Source organism: Micropterus dolomieu, linkage group LG01, assembly GCF_021292245.1.
Source record: "Micropterus dolomieu isolate WLL.071019.BEF.003 ecotype Adirondacks linkage group LG01, ASM2129224v1, whole genome shotgun sequence".
Lineage (NCBI taxonomy): Eukaryota > Metazoa > Chordata > Actinopteri > Centrarchiformes > Centrarchidae > Micropterus > Micropterus dolomieu.
Genome location: NC_060150.1, coordinates 51,017,573 through 51,032,468, shown reverse-complemented (window position 1 = coordinate 51,032,468; position 14,896 = coordinate 51,017,573). Strand labels below are relative to the sequence as shown.

At 39.4% G+C, this 14,896-nt stretch overlaps 1 protein-coding gene and 1 long non-coding RNA gene across 7 annotated transcripts; one reads left to right on the top strand and one right to left on the bottom strand.

Annotated features, from left to right (window-relative positions):
- Nucleotides 1–473: 473 nt before the first annotated feature.
- LOC123969013 lies at nt 474–3,755 on the bottom strand. 2 transcript variants are annotated; one of them, XR_006824607.1, is made up of 2 exons: nt 3,577–3,755; nt 474–2,469 (listed from the first exon to the last, which is right to left on the bottom strand). It is a non-coding gene; the product is annotated as an uncharacterized LOC123969013 (long non-coding RNA). The 2 variants fall into 2 exon arrangements; XR_006824609.1 differs by having other exon boundaries at nt 474–1,759.
- rrp36 (ribosomal RNA processing 36) lies at nt 2,446–10,078 on the top strand. 5 transcript variants are annotated; one of them, XM_046046075.1, is made up of 8 exons: nt 2,446–2,753; nt 4,224–4,717; nt 5,668–5,800; nt 5,884–5,950; nt 6,036–6,140; nt 6,231–6,308; nt 7,724–7,841; nt 8,938–10,078. In XM_046046075.1, the coding sequence occupies exons 2-8, from the start codon at nt 4,279–4,281 to the stop codon at nt 9,075–9,077; spliced, it is 1,080 nt and encodes a 359-aa protein (XP_045902031.1). In that variant the 5' UTR covers nt 2,446–2,753; nt 4,224–4,278; the 3' UTR covers nt 9,078–10,078. The 5 variants fall into 5 exon arrangements, with proteins under 5 accessions (XP_045902031.1, XP_045902023.1, XP_045902039.1 ...); XM_046046067.1 differs by having other exon boundaries at nt 2,447–2,753; nt 4,247–4,717; XM_046046083.1 differs by lacking the exon at nt 2,446–2,753 and adding an exon at nt 2,775–2,915 and having other exon boundaries at nt 4,247–4,717.
- Nucleotides 10,079–14,896: the final 4,818 nt, after the last annotated feature.

Below are 14,896 nucleotides of genomic sequence, written 5' to 3'. Positions count from 1 at the left end.
CTTGATATTTTAGCGCAGATGTATACCTGGCCGAATTGCACTGTAGGGGGCGAGAACGACTACTGTGAAATTACCACATCAAACGTGACGTGCTAACATGGATGCAGCTATGAAGCCGCCGGGTTTGCTTCAAGGAAATTTTATTTTTAAGAAGCTTCCCAATGGTTTTCTCAAGCAGTTTGTGATGCATTTTGGAAACAGGAGATGAGCCCCTGGTCTAATGAGCCACCTGGCTTGATAAACCCGTTCTCAAAGACTTATTTTTATTTATTTAGGTAGCACACATATTCTGAAGGCCTTCGGCAGAATTCAAACGAGACATTTTAATCTAGATTAATTCCAAGATTACAGTGAGATTAATCTAGATTAAAAAAATTATTCTATGCCCACCACTAATTTTGACAGAGTTTAGTTCACCATTTTGTTGTAGCTGACTATTGATTAAGATGTTAAAATGATTAAAGACTCCAACATGTTGTCAAAAATGTTCATTTTATTTATTTATCTGTTTCTTGGTGCCATTCTATTCTGCAACAGAACTTAAGCTTATCATGGATAAGAATAAAACCATAGATTGAACAAAGAGAGTAGCAAAACGGCTACATGCATCAGCATTGCTTCTTGATAAGACTTAATTACATGTTAGAGTACTACCCCATTAAACATACTAAACATTTGCTTCTTTGTTTACCATTGTCAGAAGATTGTTGAAATAGGCGAATCTGACCAAATGATTAAGGCCTTCTACAGACAATACGCAGGATTAGCATCACTAGCATCGTTATCGATGTTCTTAAAACTTGCCTGTGGGTTACAGCTCTCTGGTTCTGTGTTGACATACACGTGAGGTCCCTCTGTATGAATCCACCTTAGTGATAAATTTCATTTTAAAACAGCCTTTTAACACAGATTACCACACCACATTTAGTCATTTGGAACAGCAAGACAATGTTCAAATTTAAAAAATGTAAACATCATTTCCAAACAATATTATATTTGTATTTTGGTACACTATTACACCATACATGTTTTGTATATCATTTAAATCTACAGTATATTAGTCATCAAATGTTATACCCTTATAATAAAATCAATGTCATTAACTCCTCTTTTTTGGGGATCAACTCCCTGTTTCATGCAAATTTTACAGATTTAAATCAAATCCAGCTCTCAACATTATCTGTCCTCATAGTTATTAATACTTAACTCATTACACTTCTGCAACATCCTGAACACTGTTGACTACATTTGTATATTGTCTTTATTCGATTTCCTACTTACCAATGTTTTCATTATTATTTCTGTTTTCTTTAATGCCTTGATTGGCACCATGTGAAACTGGAACAAAACAATTTCCCCTCTAGGATAAAGTATTTCAGGTTACTACTAAAAGCCCTGTATTGAAAGTGTATGTTGCTCACAATGCAGACCTTCCATGTGACCCTTACTATAGAATTAGATTGTATTACTAAGCAGCATTTGGCTGTTGTAGATGGTCAAAATGGAGCTAAAGTAAAATATTTCATATCACGAGAAGGCATCGAGGCATCTGTCCCTCTTCTGCAGACCCGAATCTGTGTTGGGAGAAGGTGCTGCCTGCCAACATCAAGCACATACTAGTGGGTTGCAGCAGCAGCCTCACAGAGGGCACGTCCACCTGCAGGTACAACAAAATCCTGAGATGCCTGGCAGCCAAACTGGACGCCAGATGAAGAAATCTCAGAGCCCCACAATGTCCAGCCAACACTCCTACACCTGACTGTTTAAAGAAATTGAAAATGGGAGGAAATGTTTGCCAGGATAAGGCTGGTTCTTTGTGCTTCACTCACAATGAAGACAGCTCATTAAGGACAAATCACATTTACTGTACAGGTGACCGAAGAACTCTGTGCTGCTGCTTGAATCTTGCTGCTGATAAATAACTCTTCAGTCGACATCAAGTCTGCTGTCAGAGCACTTTTACCTGACAACAACCAATTAATTAAAAACACCTGTTCTGACTGAACGGTGAAAGGAACACTAACCAGTCTGCTGATAAGATGTTCTTATCTTATTCAGAGGGGTTGTCTTCATGCGGGTCGAAAGTAACTAAATAAATATATGCATTTATTAATTTCTTAGTACATTTAGGATTGGTTTTTTTTTAACCTGCAGTACTATTAATTTATATTCAATTAAACTCAGACACAGTGAAATAAACATTTAATAAAAACACACCCACACTTGATAAAGTTAAGGAATATTAATGCATTTTTCTGATGAGATGATCGCTGGAAAAACTCACGTAGAAAAAAAAAAAAAAAAAAAAAAAAAGAGTTACATTTAAGTATAATTGGAGCAGGCTGTGTGTGTGGCCAGCAGAGGGCAGCACTGCGCATGACAGGTCTGTCCATGAGCGGAAGTAGCAGCGTGGTAATGTGAAGCTAACATGTTGCAGCGCCGCCAAAACAGGAAGTTAGTATTTTCAGCCTACAAAACAAAAGAGTCAGACAAACATCCACTGGTGTAGAAATGTTGCTTAATTTGAGGCATGTCAGTAATAAACAACAACAGGCTCCGATGTTAAACGTGTCTGCATGAAATCGGAACACATTCACTCCTTAATCTCGTCCAAAACCGTCTAAGAATTTAGTGAAACTTTTGTTTTGAAACCGGAACTGCTTTCTTCCTGGAGCGATACTTGCTGCCGCCAAGCACACACGTGGATAATGGAGCTCAGTAAAACAGGACTTTAACAACAACTTGATATTGAGGTAAGTTATATAAACCTTTATTTTTAACTCAACCCCCGCAGACTGGATCTGTAATGACCCCTCTGCTGTGTGGACTTCTTAGCTCGCTCTGGGTCACGTTACGTTTTCTGATCTCCAGCTACTGAAGAGAACGTCATGTCAAACTCAATTGGAAATCTGCCGGTTTGAAACTTATTTGTTTTTCAATGAAGGCATGTTGTTACAAAAAAATTGTAATGACACATTTATATTTACCTTACGATCAATCTGTTAATTCGGCATAGAAGTGATTGACAGAAGGACAGTATCTCCCCCCCAAAGAATACTGAGGTTAACTTCTTAGCGTTACACGAGTTAATGTTTATTGTTAATGCAAGCAAACAAAGTTAGTGAGATTATGAAAAACAAGCTAACAAATAAACAAACACCTACATTTTCGTTAAATAATCTGCGTAATCACTTTGGATAGCCCGAATCCAAGTGTTGGCTCTTATCGATACCATAAAATATCAAACGCTCCCCTTTTCAACCTATTAATGCTGTAAACCAGAAATTCACAAAATGCCAGATATTTTGCATGGAGTTCAGTTTACAGTTATTAGCTCTACGAGACCTGCCGTTATTGTGATTAGGTTAGTACAAGTATACAAGTGAAATAACAGACGATTAATCAGCAGTAGAATAAACAATATGCTTGAATTTAAATTGGGAGTTTGGAGATAACTAAGCACAGACCATTAGCACTGATGGTGGTGACGTGTAGGTGGCAATCAGAGTAGTCACTTCAGACTTTTCCGTGCTAATTAAGTAGCTTATCAGACCTAGGCTGAACATACAAACCCACCTGGAGGACAGGTGAACTTCTCTGCAACAGTTCAGGATAATCCATGTCGATTTCAGGCGCTTGTAAATAACAAAAACTCTGTTTACACCGATGGAGCGCCAGCGAATTTCATCAAATTCAAAACAACTAATGTGAAATCCAAGATGGCGCGAAAGCTTCCTCTCTGACGGACTGATGCATTGTGGTCAGTGCTGCCCATGGCGGCCAGCTTTATTGCAGCCATTGATGCGCGGACATCAGTAGAGTTCGTCAAAACCTTTTTAAATCCGGTCTATGGTTAAAACTTGTTGTCTGACTGTTCTCCTAATTATACTTATTAAACACGAATCCCCCTGAAACTATCCTAAGAAGCTCAGGTCTGCCCTGACTCTGTGGGGTTCAACAGCCATCAGATAAGCAGTATTCAGATCCTTTACTTCAGTAAAAGTACTAATAACACACTATAACGTGAATATACTCCACAACAGTTAAAAGTCTTGCATTCAAAACCTTACTTAAGCAAAAGTATGTATTTATTATCAGCTAAATGTACTTAAAGTATGAAAGTAAAAGTACTCATAGTACTGTAAAATGTTCCTGTCTGTGTTTCACAATTATATCTGATGTTTCTGTATTAATATTCCTGCTGCATTTATGTGTATTTTAAGGTTGGTCCTTTTGTTCTCTACAGCCGTCTGCATCTTCCAGAACCATAAAAAAAATATGATGGCGGCGAAGGAGAAGCAGCGGCGGGAGCTGGCGGTCTCAAAGAAGAAAAACATGGTGGCGAGCAGCAGTGATGATGAAGACTCTGACGTGGAGAAGAACTTCGCTCTGCTCACGAAGAGAGGAGGGACTGAGGAGGGAGAGCAGTACCATGGAGGAGAGGAAGAATTCAGTGATGATGATGATGAAGAAGAAGAAGAAGAAGACGGGTCCGATGGCGGTAATGAAGATGACGAAAATGAGGAGGATCTTGGTGAGGAAGCGTCTGATGATGGTGAAGTAGAGGAGGAGGTTGAGGGGGGTGAAGAAGAGGACGGAGGCAGGGAAGCCTCTGAGGAGGAGGAGGAGGAGGAGGAGGAGGAGGATGAAGAAGATGAAGATGGAGAAGATGCTGGTGGTAGCGGTGGCATCCAGACAAGAGAAGACATTAAAAACGGTGAGTTTGTCTGCAAAATATTAAATAATGACTAATTGGGACAACATCATTTTTATTTAACCAGAAACAGCCACTATATCACCCTCGTCACCAGACTCCATTAATAAAAAACAGTAATTTTACCTCTCTGTTCTACCACTGCCTCCATATGTTAGTTGGTGTTTTAAAACACCAAAATCACGCAGTAACACAAACGAACAAAAACTAACAAACCGACTGAGGCAGAAGTAGACCAGAGAGCTAAAATGACTGTTTTTATCAATGAAGTCTGGTGGATTTGACAAGAGTGAAAAAGCGACTCCAAGTTTTTGTGTCCTTTAAAAAAAATAAAAATAAAGTCAAATCGTTTTCGTTAATCCAGAAACATGCACTATAACGCCCTCCTCAAAGTCTCCAGATTCCATTGATAAAAACAGTAATTTTACCATGCATAACACTGGAGTTGGTGGTGTACTGTTTGCTTGTGTTATTGTGTGACTTAGATGTTTTTGATTGTTTGTTTGTGTTTTTTTTTTTTTTTTTAAAGGGATAAAAATGGCAAAGAATACACACAGAATAACCCAAGTTAACTAACCCCTTGAGGCAGCGGTAGACCAGCAGCTCCCCTGTTATGTGAGGTAAAATCACTGTTTTTATCAATGGAGTCTGGTGGTTCTGACATAGCAATATAGCGGCTGTTTCTGGTTAGAGAAAAAGGATCTTACTCTTTAAAAAAGGTCTCTCTCTGTAGGGATCCTTTCAAGATTGTTGTCTGACACTTATATTAACAATCTGAGCATGTCAGCGGTAAAAACAAGCTCTGTAGTGGATGTCCTTTGACGGGGTGCAGTTGTGCATCATTTTCCACCATCATTCACTGCCTGTAGTGGAGAGAAGAGGCCTCATCCTGTTAAATGACAGCGCAGATTTCCATCATAACCAACTGAGTCTCTGTTCTGTAACCCTGCTAGAACTTTCCAACATGTCCTTTGAGGACATCATGAAGCTGCAGAACAAAGTAGGAACCAAAGTTTACAACGAGGTCGCGTACGGCAGCAGCAAGAGCGGAGAGAGCCGCAAAAAGAAACGACTGAACAAGAACAGGTGAACCATCGCAGCCTGCTCACACAGCTGCCTCGTTACATTTCCCCTTTAAGGGTTTTTAGAGCGTGTGCTTGTGTTTTCAGGCCGATGGAGATTTCAGCTAAGAGGCCGGTGCCGTTCCTCCGTCAGGTCGTCCCCGTCAGGAAACCAGTGAGTGAAGGAAACCTGCAGATTAAACTCAGTCTGTGTTTGTCTCCTCTGCCTCAAATACTTTTAAACTGTATTTTTCACTCAGACGTTGAGAGATCCTCGCTTTGACGACCTGTCTGGAGAATACAATCCAGAGATTTTTGAGAAGACCTATAAATTCATTGATGAGATCAAACACAGAGAGAAACAGGTGAGAGATCGCTGGATCGAACCTGCCAGCTGAGCTTTAAAGTCAGGACGTTGGACTGAGAATGAACGTTATTGAGTTGTTTGTCTGCAGATCATCCAGAAGCAGCTGAAGAAGACGAAGAAGAACAACCAGAGGAAAGAGAAGCTGCAGTTCCTTCTGAAGAGGATGGTGAGTCTGAGCTTCACCGAAAGTGACGTCCCCTTGTTAACTTGCTATACACAGCGTGCTAGCCTCGAAAACCCAGCTGTTTTCTAACATTAACTTAGCTCTCCTTATTAGCTAGGCTCCTTACATGCTTGCTAATAACGTTTAAAGCTGGGTCTCCGACATTGACAGCGTTGTGTTGGATAGATTTGTGCAGCTGTGTTCATGAGGGAGAGAGAGGATGTGCTGCGCGAATGCGTTACGCCACTCTGATTTTAAATGGGCCTAGTTAAAAAAAAAACGGCCGCCACAAATACATGAACGAATGGGGAAACACTGGAAATAGTGTTTTAAAGATAACTCCCACACGTTTAAACTCAACATTTAAACAGTAAATATTGCCAAAAAATTGTGTAATAACTGTTTATTATTATTTTAGTTTATTTTCATCAAATTTACAGTTACAATTGCAATTGTGTATTAGAAAATATTCAGCTCCATTATAATCTGTCTGATGATGGTTTATTGCAGTGGTTCTTAACCCCCAGGTTAAGAACCACTGCAAATATTTATAATATTTTCAACCTCAGAAAGGGGTCGGATTGCCAGAAAGGTTAAGAACCACTGGTTTACTGTATTAAATATAGCTTTTTTACCAAGCGAGGATGAAAATTTGATATTTTTCTTTATTGCGTCTCCATTTAGTCTGTAATGGTAAAATAAATATGTTAATTTACAATGGATTCATATTCCTTAGCTTCAGAGCAGGAGTTATTCCTGATTCATTTTGGGTATGTTATTTTAGGCGTTTTTCCTGGAAATAGGGGCTTCCCATGTTTTTGTGTTTATTTTTTAAAGAGTAAGATAAAATTACTGTTTTTAACAATGGAGTCTGGTGGTATTGACGGGCTGTTTCTGACAACAAAAAAATCTCAATCTTTAAAAAAAAAAAAGGTCTCTCTCTGTAGGGATCCTTTCCATTGTTATTACAATCTGAGCCAGCGGTAAAAACAAGAACTGTAGTGGATGTACTTTGGCGGTGTGCAAGGATTACATTGCAGCCCTGTTTCACTGCAGCGTGCTCGCTCAATACTGGACCGTTTTCGAAATATGATGTTCCAAATAGTCACGTAGACACAAAAACATAAGGTTCAGGTTACAAAATAAGTTGCCCTTTAAGATGAGCCACTGTCCTAAAAGAGAATCTACTGACCAACTTCTGACTGACAAGGTAAAGTGAAATGTTATGGTTCAGTTTGATCAGGCTCGTTTAATATTTACTTTGGCTCCAATCAGTTCTTCTCCTAGCTGATGTTTGACGATGTTAATTTGCTGGTAAAGAAATGCGACACTGACAGCATTTGTTCCTGCATGTGTTTCAGTTTGTGTGGAGGCGTGTTTGCGGGCTTTAAAGGTGTGAACTGTGCCCTTTTCTGCAGGAGAACCAGGAGCGAGCGAAGAAGAGCCGAGAGCAGCAGAGAGAGAGAGAGCTACAGTTCAAGAGGCAGCAGAGAGAACGAGCCAATCAGGGCACAGGACCGTTCTTCCTCAAGAACTGTAAGAACACCTTTTCTGTTTCTGGTTACACACCTGGGCTCTTTATTTTCAGCACTGAGAGCGGTGGCCTGTACTGCGAAGCGAGGTCACTGGCTTATCCAGGTAACTTCAGGAGTGACTTTGTGACGTCGGGTGTAACTTCCAGATTTACCCGTACTATGAAAGGTGGACAGGTGTTACCCGAGGTCTGTTGCCATGGCAATTTACGCTGCATCTCTAAACCGTTCCGTGCAGGTTCTGTTTGTGGTTAACTAGAGGTTACCCTGTATACGTGAGCTCCACACCACATCTGTACTCAGTGTTAATGATGAGAAGTAGGATATTATTAAACACCACTTGATTAAATATTTAGATTTCATCCCAACTTGTTCCACTGTGGTCGCAGCTGAAATGAAGTTATTTACGTTCAGACAGCAAGCACTGTAGCCTCTCTGATTTTACAGAGCAGATCATAATTAATTAACTGGCCAGTTTCTGAGATGTAGCCCATCTGTGGTCTTTGAATTGAATTCTCCTAAGTGTTTTCACATATTTAGATAGACTATTTTACGTGTCCAAAAATACAGAGCCAGGGTGGGGGTTAAATGAGAAAAAAATCCTAGATGAAAGTGTCAAATTTGCAAGAACAAAAATCCCTGAAATTAAAGTCACAAAAAATCAAAAATCACTCTGGAGTCTCTAAGGTGCATGATAATATAGTGATTGATATAGTGCCCTGTCTTTAACAGACTGTGATTAAATAAAAAGTCTGAGAGTCCAAGAGTTCTTAAATTATACTTAAAACGAAAGAGAGAGCAAACATCGGAGGCAGTGAGAGAGATAAAAAGCTTAAAGATGTAAAAGAATTAGTGAAGTTTAAAGATGAAAAGCTAAAATGAACACAATAAAAATAAAAGACAGAATAATGGAGAAGAGCGAAAAAGTTATTAAAAGTATGAAGAATGTCCTCTTGTAAGCGTGAAGACGTGTATCATCTATATCATATATATATATTATTGTTTTATTTAAATAAACTGAAAAAGCTGGAAACCACTTTTTAAGGGAGACCCTTTTTAAAATGCATCTCTCTCAACTCCTGGTTGTTGTTTTTTTGCAGCTGAGAAGAAGAAGCTGCAGCTGGCTGAGAAATACCAGGAGCTGAAGAAGAGCGGCAAACTGGAGAACTTCCTGAGCAAGAAGAGGAAGAGGAACGCCGGGAAGGACCGCAGGAAGCTGCCCGACACAAAGGCTGCGTGACACAACAAACCCTGAAGAAGAACCTGCTGAGAGCTGAAATCTACAGACTGCTGATCCTTCAGTGTGACATCTGATGGAGCAGCCTGTAATGAGCTGCAGGAGGTTTGACTTCACTGTCAAAGTGGCATTATTTTAATCTTAACCCTATCCTAAGCCCCTCCCCTTCCAGTGGACCACCCTGGGACCTTATTTCAGAAAAAATATGTACGGCAAGAGACGACTAATGTTTGAATTGAGCCCTAAATTACACAAGATGTTTGTTATTTTAAAAGATAATTTAAGTCAAAGTCGCAGTTTGTTGTAAAACAGAGAACTAAGTTTTGTGTGAAACTACTTAAGGAGCTACATCTCTCGTCTGATTTAATTAGTAGTCGTCTGTTGCTGCACATATTTTTGTCCCCTGTGGCGGAGGGTGGAGGGAGGGAAGTTGTCTCTATTGGATCATATCTTAGATGCATTCAACAACCCAACATTCAAATGTTCAAAAGCATCGTTTTGTCTTGAGCGTGAAACTTATTTATTGGAGAACGGAACAAAATAAGGTCTGCTTCCTTTTCTGGGACTTTCAACTTCATCTCACGGTCTTCATAAGGGAATAGTGTTTGTCTTCACGTGTAACCTAAATGTGTGACTTGTTTCTACAAATAGATACAGAAAGCTCGGATGATAGAGAGTCCATGAATGCACCGTCAGTGAGAGCCACTGGGGTCTGAACAAAATGTAACTTTGACTAAATAAAGTTCACTAAACATCGACTTAACTTTGATTTTTACAGAGATGAAGTGAAACCAGTTGGAAGAAAATTAAATGATGGTTGTTTTGCTGCAGACAAATCATTTTCTGTTTTATACTGAAATATCGGTATATCCGTGTCCAGCAGTCGGTACAATCTCAGCTGTACAGATGTTATGTGATCAGAAACTGATTAATGTTGAACTTTCAAAATGTTCACTTTTACTAAATTGGTTTGTTTTGTTTTTTTAATTAAAATTATATCTGTCTGTTTTTGTGTGTGTTTGTACCTGAAGTGTTTAAAAAGTAAATTTATCATCATGTCATTTCTAACACATGGATATAATTGATCAGGGTGGCTCACACATCTGTGCATTGAAGCTAAAAATGTGTTCAAGTAGTCTGAAGTCATTAAAAGAAACGCTTGGCTGTGATGCACTTTGTCTGACTCTGAGCACACGGCTAACAGAGGGTAAAGCTCAGCATACAGAGAAATATCTTTAGATGTAATGTTAATTTTATTTTTGTGTACAGACAGATGGGTAAAATTACTAAGGCTCAGAAGGTAGAGCGGGTTGCCTGTTAATCGGAAGGTCGCCGGTTCAATCCCGGCTCCTCCAGGCTGCATGTTGAAGTGTCCTTGGGCAAGATACTGAACCCCAAATTGCCGCTGGTGTTTGTTCCACCAGTGTAGGAATGTTAGTTTCTGTTTCAGCACTTAGGCTCAGTGTGTGGATGTAGTGTAAAAGCGCTTTGAGTGGTCGAAAAGACGTAATGGAGCATTACATTTACTTCAGTCTTTGACTAAAACCCGCAGGTCTGCAAACTGTGCTGAGAACATGGATGCAAAAAACACTGCTGTCGTGAAAATTGGTGGGAATAAACCCAAACATCAGGTATTTTGCCTGAGTTAGAATAAATGTTTGGGTCACAACCGGGATTTGAACCAACACCTGGAATGAAGACACAGCATCACACAGTACAGAATTATGTAAGTTCATATCATAACACATTCCACCATAATTAAGGTTGCTTTCACACCTGTAGTTCGGTTCATTTGGTCAGGACCAAGTGAAAAGACTGATCCACTGTTGCATTTTAGTTCTGGTCCGGTTCGTGTTGACGCTGCAGTTTTAACCATTACGTCACACAGACGTACAGGTAACTTGTTGATTGGACAGCTTTGGCGATTGTCATCCTGCATCATCGGGACCCACGTGGAGAAATCAAACTCCGGTGACTGACTTTAACGCTTCTGATCTGAATCGCAAAGAGTTCACGAAGCAAAAATTTACTTAAAGCATGATTAGTAGACTGTTTTGAATAATAACGTAAAAACAGGACATTCGCAGTAATAATTCGGGGCTTATTAGCCTGTAGTATACTGTGGTGTCACTGTCACACATTTTTTATGGACTTAATGAACTGACGGAGTAAACGGAATACTACTTGCCCTCTTTTTAAAAACAGATTTAAACCTATTAATCAGGGAAATAATCGCGCTGACAATAAGGCTATACCTTATAAAATGATTTTCATAAACACAGCATGTCTTATACAGATACGCATTATACGCATTTCGCGGTCAGACGATGGATTTATTAGTGGTGGTTTAGCTTTGGAAATAATGTTCAGATCACATCTCTGCTATGATAAAATCCTGTGTTTGGTTCGTTTGCTTTCACACCACAAGCGAACCGCACCAGAGTTCGTTTGAAAGCGTACCGAGTCTCGGTGCGCACCCGAGTGCGACTGCTGCGTTCACAGCTGCCCAAACGAGCCGCAAAATTTATAATTACTTTTAAATAAATAAAACAGACACAATAACTCCACATACACATATAAACAGTCATACATGAGGGCAAAACAAGGCCAAACACTGCATATACTGGGTTACATGAGAGTTAATAGGGGGTGTTATGAGCTGATGTAGGAGGTATGAGGTCAGAGATGATGAGCTAAAGAGGGTGAAATTTTGTCAGGATTTTAAAGTGTGTGTGTGCATTAGTGGCGTTGGTTAACAGGCAGGTTAAATGAGATGATGAGGTTTGGTCCTATAATTTGTTCCAAGTCTGTCAGTGAGTCTTTGAGGCTGTATAGGGACATGGTGCAGTGTGGTTAAATCAACAGCAGAGAGAGCTACAGGGCAGAAAACTGCTTAACACACACTTCACAATCAGAGGGTGTGTGTCTCATATCACTGCAGTGAGAAGCTCGTTTAGAAACAGATTCTGTTCACTGTCCACATCCACTTCTCAAAACCACAAATATCAACCTCATGGTGGCGCTGGAGGGGAAAAGTCAACAGATCCCCAAAGTCAGCTGGACTCTGTGGATGATGAATGTTTGTACACATTTCATGACAACAGTTGTAGAAATATTTGAGTCTGGGCCAAAGAGGTGGACCGACATGCTGCTGCTAACGTGGCTAAAAAAAACCCCGAAAGACAGGAGAACACGTGAGAGAAAACAATAAAGTAAACAAACAAACATCACATGGCCATACACATGCACATAGAGACAACAAACACCCACACAGGCTTCAGAGGGAGATACAGGAGCAGGTCTGACACAGTTGACTGAGTAGTTTTCACTTGGCTCCTGAAATCATTACAGAAGGATAATAAATGTTGGGCACTGAAGGAAGGGAATAGTTATAACTTCAGGAATTACGTTAGTGTGTGTGAACCCAGACTTTCCAGAACCAAACAGCAGTTTAATTCTGGACGGTGGACTGTAAACACAGAACAGAAACAGCCACATTTTCACAGTAAAACCAGTAAAGAGACTCGGATAGAAAACAAGCCTTTAAAACAACAGAAGTTAACAGAGCGAAGTTGTGGCGGAGGGTTGTTATGGTTCTTACAGCGGTTATGAGTAGAAACAATGGCTCACTAGACCATAAATGACAACAATAGAAATGTCTTTAACACAGTCTGAGGTAGCCACTATTTTACAAAAATAGATAATAAATAGAGTATAATTTATTTGTCCCTTTCCTCTAACATACCCAGATGTTTCTCCCTCCCATAGTCTTGTTTTCTTCCTCTGTACCTACCTTAACGTAGCAGCGAGAATGGGTAAGTATCTTACTTGTAACTAATTCATACAACACATTTATACTGTAAATCACAGGCTGTGAGTGTTTAGTAGGTTTCAAGCATAAAAAAGCTGCTTTCAAACTCCACGTCCAAACTGATGCATGTAACAAATCTGGGGAATGCCCGTAACGTTTTCTAGTGTCGACACAGACTCGAAATTTTTATGAAAAGAAAAAAAAAAAAAAATCTGAAAATGTGTCATATTTATATTTATATGTCATGTTTATATTTAAAAATCTGATCAAAAACATGTTTACTACAAAAATCCAGTGAAAATTTAACAACAATAATAAATCATATTAAACATTCTGTTGCTCTTACTCTTTAACTGACCATTTAACTGCTTTTAGTAATCACTGCTTTCAACTCCTGTATATTAACGGACACCTTTCAGTGCTAAAACTTCAATTCACATATCAAAATCTTGGTGTTTATATTGTGTGTAACTCCCTACAATATATCACATGCAAAGAATTGACATTTAAATCCTATAAATGTTTTTACACCTGCAGTTTTCACACTTTTAAATGTTATTTGTTAGAAATGTTTCTGTCATCTCTCATCTCTCGTTTCCCAGCTGAGTATAACTTTCAAATCCAGCTCAGAATTATATTAAATTTGTTTGCTTTGAAGACTTCTCTGTGAGAACAGGCAAATTAAAAATAGGTAGGATGAAGAAGAAATAGTTAACTGAAAACATGAGACAAATAACAGACTATAAAGGAAAGAACAACCGTTAAAAAATCACTCCAAACTGGTTGATTTTACAAGCAACAAGTTTCATCAGCTCTGCAGTCTTGTTTAGGTCTAAGCAGAGAACCAGTGCACCAAGCTTTTCTTTCTCTCTCTCTCTCTCATCCTGAGGCCCCTGATGTCTCTAAAGTCAATTAGCGATGTATAACAAGAACACAGAGCTTTTCTCCATGCTGACTGAATCCTGTTTTCATGCTCTCTGACAGGTGGCATTCAGCCCATCAGAGCACTGCTCTCCCCACAATCCCCTCTGTCTAACAATACAGGACAAGGTGGGGACCCACACATGGGGTGGTGTGGTGGATGGGGTCAAAGGGGGCATATTATAAGGGGGGGGCAATTACACAGGGCCCTATATTCATGAGCTAATACAACCCATTCAACCCCCGAATCATCCATCACCCTCCAACGTCTCTTTTGTGTGGCTGCTGTTATAAAAGTTGAGTTGCTGCTTGTGGAGGGTTGTGTGTGTGTGTGTGTGTGTGTGTGTGTGTGTGTGACATTTACTTTTTAGGTGGTAGCAGCAGTTCTAGAGGATCTTCTTATATAATTTAATTGATTTAAGGTTTCTGATTTTCATCATAATAATTATAAAATAAAATAACCAAAGACATGTTACATATTTCCCAGAAAGGCAGACAAAACATGCTGTTAAAACCAATAAAACAACACAAAGTCCTTCACATACAGAGTGTATTTAAAGCCTACTCAACAGGTTTATACCACTCTTTGGTTATTTGTTTTATCTCCAAAAGTCGCATGAGTGTCGCTTTCATTTTCATTTTAGTATGTACAGAAATATTAGCCGGGACATCTCACAGCCAAAGCTAGATTCATTCCCCTTGACCAACGAGCCAAGACAAACCTGAGGGCGAAATAACATGACCTCGGGTATCTTATTTGTGTCTGATCCAAAAATGTTTTTGAGTCTTGTGGAACTTGCAGTCCATCGCGGGTCTGGGAGAACATTCCCACTCTTATAAAGGTGCAGCATTGAACAGCACTTCCCTGAAACCTTGTAAGCTAAAATTATCAGCATACTGTTTTGGTGAAAGAGAGAGGTACTAAGATCTTTTTCCAACAATCCTATAAATGATGAAGTGTCAGTTTTTTATTTGACACCTGATACTTTGACAGTTTGAATGTTTCTACATAGGCTGCAATTCATCATCAACAACATCTCTGGATCAGACCCAAATGTCCTTTCAGGTTTTCTGCTCAAACAGGATGGAT